The 4707-nt window shown below is 47.9% G+C and overlaps 1 protein-coding gene across 1 annotated transcript; it reads right to left on the reverse strand.

Annotated features, from left to right (window-relative positions):
• Positions 1-482: 482 nt before the first annotated feature.
• Positions 483-4103, reverse strand: DCAF12L2 (DDB1 and CUL4 associated factor 12 like 2). The gene has a single exon (XM_019729842.2). The coding sequence runs from the start codon at positions 3753-3755 to the stop codon at positions 2355-2357; it is 1401 nt and encodes a 466-aa protein (XP_019585401.2). The 5' UTR covers positions 3756-4103; the 3' UTR covers positions 483-2354.
• Between the last annotated feature and the right edge of the window lie 604 nt (positions 4104-4707).

Here is a 4707-nt window from a genome sequence, read left to right on the forward strand (position 1 = left end):
AATACAAATGACTCCAGGGTGCAATAAACCAGGAAAGTCTACTAGGTCTAGCTAAGTATCTAAGGAATGCAGTCCTTTGTAATCCATCTCCTGATATGTGAGCCCCTTACTATGGTGTTCTCTGGCTCTAGCTGGACAGTATTTTTATTGCTTACCCTCATTTCTTCATATTCTTGATCTTTGTTTCAGAACCTACTTGGTACTTTGACCACAAATCTAATTAACTCAGCCATAGGGCCTTAGAAAGGATCAAGATCAAGTGGATATCTGATTGGCAAAGAGCACAGAATTTGATGACATATTGTTGGCAAGGGTGTGGTTAAGCAGGCGTGCATACATTATTTATGAGAGGTTAAGTTGGTAGAACCTCTTTGAAGGGTATTTGGCAATGGCTATTACATATAAAATTGACCCAGAGATTCCATTTCTAGGAATTTATTCTGCAGTCATACTTACACATGTGCACAAAGATGCATGCACCTAAGTAATCTCTGTGGAGTAGTTTATAGTACCAGAAAATAAGAACCAATATAAATGCTCAACAAAGATGTAACAAATAAATAAAATATGTTCCAAAGATACAGGGGACTACTACACAATTAAGATGAATTAGGTAGTTATGTATAAGAAACAATCTCTAATATGTTGTGACAAAAAGGCACAGATATGTGCAGCATGTGCTATCATTTGCACAACAATTGTATACACACATACACATACACTTGTATATGTACAGACTATCTCTAAATAGTCACACACACTAATGTATTGCTTGTGATCTATGGGCAGAAGAAGATCAGGGATCCAGGGGTCTGAGACTTACTTTTCACTATATACCTTTTATAAAGTATAATTTTCTTGATCATGTGCATGTATTACTTAAGTTAAAATACAAAAAACAAAACAAAAATAAAGACCATGTGAGAAGTCTTGAGAGCTGTAGTTTAAAATATTAGAAACATCTACATAAAACTGGTATATACCTATGCTTTTCCTCATATAGGAAGTAACATACACACATACACAAATATACAGTATACGTGAGTAGGTAGTTGTAAGCACATTTACTTTTACATAAATGAAAAACTGTTAAATCATCTTAAAAACACAAGACACCAAACTGGCCCAACCTATAGCAAGTACATTTAATACGGTAGTCAAGATATTAATCTTTAACCCATGTTAGTAGCATCAGTTTCCTTTTCAAAAACAAATGTACAAAGTAGTGTATGCATAGCTGATGTTTCAGCTTCACTTTTTCTCCTAGAAGATTTTGATTTTGATAAATATATTTGTAGACGGACAATTAAGAAGAAATAAAATTTATATTTAAGCATTTAAACACTTAAGCCTAGCACTTAATTGCTAAAATGCTGAACATGTTTATTGTTTTCTGCAACTCAATCCAGATAAAAGGATTATCCATGTATACAATAAAAAAAAATTGTCCACAACACCTATATTGAGTACAACAGCCGACCTTCCTCTGTAAATGACTACCTGGATAATGTTACCTGAACTTGAAAGACATTTACCCCAGAAAGAACCTCCCTGATTGTCCTGACATATTTAGGACAGTTTTGATTAGCTCTGAAAATCTGTGGCTTAAGTGCTACCCAAGAAAGCAGGCCATAATATGGCAGCTTTAAAGAAGAAGAATGGGGGTATTGATGCTTAATTTCTATTGAATAATCAAAACTGTGGTTATTAGAATGAATACCATTGTAAGATTTCTTAACTAAAAGAACCTATTTTTTAAATATTTTATGCACTAACAATATGCAAACAAACACTGAGTTTCCAACATCCAAATGAAACAAGCCCAAATGGTGGCAATCTAGAACATGAAATGAATTTTCTAATTGGAGGAGGGCTATCAACCTGCTCTGTTATATGATGGGTTATTCCTCAGACCAGCTCAAAAGACACTTTTTAGCACACATTTTCCAAAAACAACATACATCAGAAATGTGTAATAGACCTGAACATACTGTTGAAATATTGGTAAAACAAAAGTACTGAATTGTAATAGGAACCATAACTGCACTAGCCCAGGGAAAGAGCATATGTGAATCACTCAAAGAGAGAACACAATTAAAGATTAGCCAAAATTCTTTGTACAAGAAGGCAAAAAAGATGATGGTGTGGGAGAGGTGCAGAAAAATCTTAAAGATAAGTTTTGATTGCCCCAAAGACCACTTTTGCTTTCTCTCTCTCAGCCTAATCACTAAGTATAGGTAAGCTGGGCACTTTCCACCCAGAGGATAAAATCCAGAGTTAAAAGCACAGTGTGAAGGAGAGTGAGAGGGGACTAGAAGGAAAATCTGGGCACTTAGAGAACACTGCGGCCATCCTTAGCTCCAGAGGCCTGCATAGTTCCCATGGAGGCCTGAAGGCAGAGGCCCCCCAGCCACAAAAAGCTTCATCTCAGGCCAGTTGTAGCAGTGAGTGTAAAGCGCATTGGGGAACTCATCCATGCCACCGAAGTAGTTCACCCACAGGTCATCGTGGTTGAGCCAGCCTCTGCCACAGGTGAGCTTGAGCTTCTTCCCTGCGGGGCCTGGAGGAGAACAGTCCAGGCTGGTCGAGGCCCTCTCCTCCAGGAACTTCTGGGCGCGGATATCATAGAAGAGCAGGGAGCCATGGCCAGTGCCCACCGTGATGATGTGCTGGTAGAAGCTCAGGGAGCGCACGCCGGTGCCGCCCTCTCTGGAGCACAGGGGCCGGATGTTCTGCTGGCGCTGGCGGGGATCCAGGAAAGAGACGTGGGACTGGGAGCCCACCGCGTACAGGGACAACTCGTCACAATAGGTCAGGCACACGTTCTCCCGGCAGTAGGGCAGCCTGATGGACAGCAGCCTGGACAGGGTGCTCCGGGCTTTCCACAGGTGGAAGTAGCCATCTAGGGACACTGCTCCTAGCTCCTGGTTCTTGCGATTGAAGGCCAGGGCCCGCACCTTGCGGTTACTGGGGTTGGTGCTAGCCCTGGGGATGGTCTCCACGTCCCTTGGACGGATGTGGGCATACACCGGGAGCCCCGCGTCGTTGTGCCAGGCGATGCTGCCACTGAATGTGTCGGGATCCATCCTCCATAGCGCCACAGTGCCGTCGCGGGAACCGCTCACAGCCACTGTGTCACTCATCCAGGCGATGGCGAAGATCCAGTCCTTATGGCCCTGGCGGTCACCCAGGCACACGGGGTCCAGGGTGGGTAGTTGGTAGACAGCCAGGCTGTTGGGGTTCTCGCCCCCGGTGGCCAGAAACGTCTGGGAGGGATTCAGTTCGATGGCGTGGATACCACAGCTAGGCTGGGCCCGGGCCAGTCCCGCTCCTCGGTCCCGCAGCATTGGAATGCGCGTAATCTGGCCCGACTGCACGTCCACTACGAAGAGCGTGTTGCACTTAGTGCCGCACACCACCTGCCTGGCGTTCAGCCACTGAGAAGCGAACACCTTGTTGAGGGTGCCTAGGGCCAACTCCCGCTCGCGCAGCAGCTCGGGCAGCTTCTGCACCGCGTAGCCGCGCAGCTTGCCCTCGAAGCCCGGAAGCCCCGCGCACCCCCACGCGCCCACCTCGCGGCCCTTCAAGTAGTGCAGCAGCGAGCGCCGCGTTGCTGGACGCTTCTGCTTCTTGGGCAGCAGCGGGCCCTCACGGTCCGCCGCCGCCGCCGCTGCGCCCTTCAACGACGAGCTCGCGGCGGCCGCCTCGATGGCGGGTGCTTTCCGCTTCCTGCTACCTGTTTGCTGCGGGGCCATGGTGGGCGGCGAGCGAGTGGTGGCGGCTCGGCAGCGGCGGTGGCGGCGCTTGGCACCCGTGTTGGCCGTGGCAGCAGCAGGGAGTGCGGCGTCCCAGAGTCAGCCGGGGGAGAACGCGGGGCGCGGAGCCTACCGAGTCCGGGGCGCGGTGGTGGCAAAGGAGACTAGGGCGGCGGGGCGGACTTGGAACACCGGCCGGAGAGACTGGAGCGCTGCTGCGGTGGCGAGGGCGGCTGCGCGGATCTAGGCTAGGGTGGGAATTGAGGCCGGCGGCGGAGTCAGAGCACAGTAGGTGAGGGACGAGGTCCACGCGGGAGGCCGAATGGGAGGGGGCGGAGGCAGCGGAAGGAGCAGGCGGGTAACTGGGTGGGGTGCGGGGTAGCACACGCCAACCTGGGAGGGGTCGGAGGGGTGCTGTAGTTGGGGGATGAAGCCCGCCCGGGGAGACGCACGGCGGGGCTGGGGGGGGGGCAGCGCTCCAGGGTCCTCAGCAGTCTCCACGTGGACACATCCTAGTATGCCTGCTCAGGCCCCCTGATAGCCTACTCTGGGCGTTTCACTACCCCATGACAGCAACCAACAAGCCTTCTTAAAACCTCTATTTAGGTGTATAATCTGAAAGTTAAAATGGAAAATAACGAGGCTAGAAGGAGAGATGACACCTGCGTGTTTCCCCGAAAATAAGACCCAGCCGGACAATCAGCTCTAATGCGTCTTTTGGAGCAAAAAATTAATATAAGACACGGTATTATATTATATTGTATTGTATTATATTATATATTACATTATGTAAGACCTGGTCTTATATATTATAGTAAAATAAGATCAGATCTTACATTAATTTTTGCTCCAAAAGATGCATTAGAGCTGATTGTCCAGCTAGGTCTTATTTTGAGGGAAACATGGCAATTATCTGTCGAAACAACAAATGTGAACTTGGTGCAATCCTGGG

Source organism: Rhinolophus sinicus, chromosome X, assembly GCF_036562045.2.
Source record: "Rhinolophus sinicus isolate RSC01 chromosome X, ASM3656204v1, whole genome shotgun sequence".
In the NCBI taxonomy this organism is placed as follows: domain Eukaryota; kingdom Metazoa; phylum Chordata; class Mammalia; order Chiroptera; family Rhinolophidae; genus Rhinolophus; species Rhinolophus sinicus.

Bases quoted from the DNA above. Each gene is read 5' to 3' on its own strand.
- DCAF12L2 (XM_019729842.2), bottom strand. From the start codon at position 3,755: ATGGCCCCGCAGCAAACAGGTAGCAGGAAGCGGAAAGCACCCGCCATC.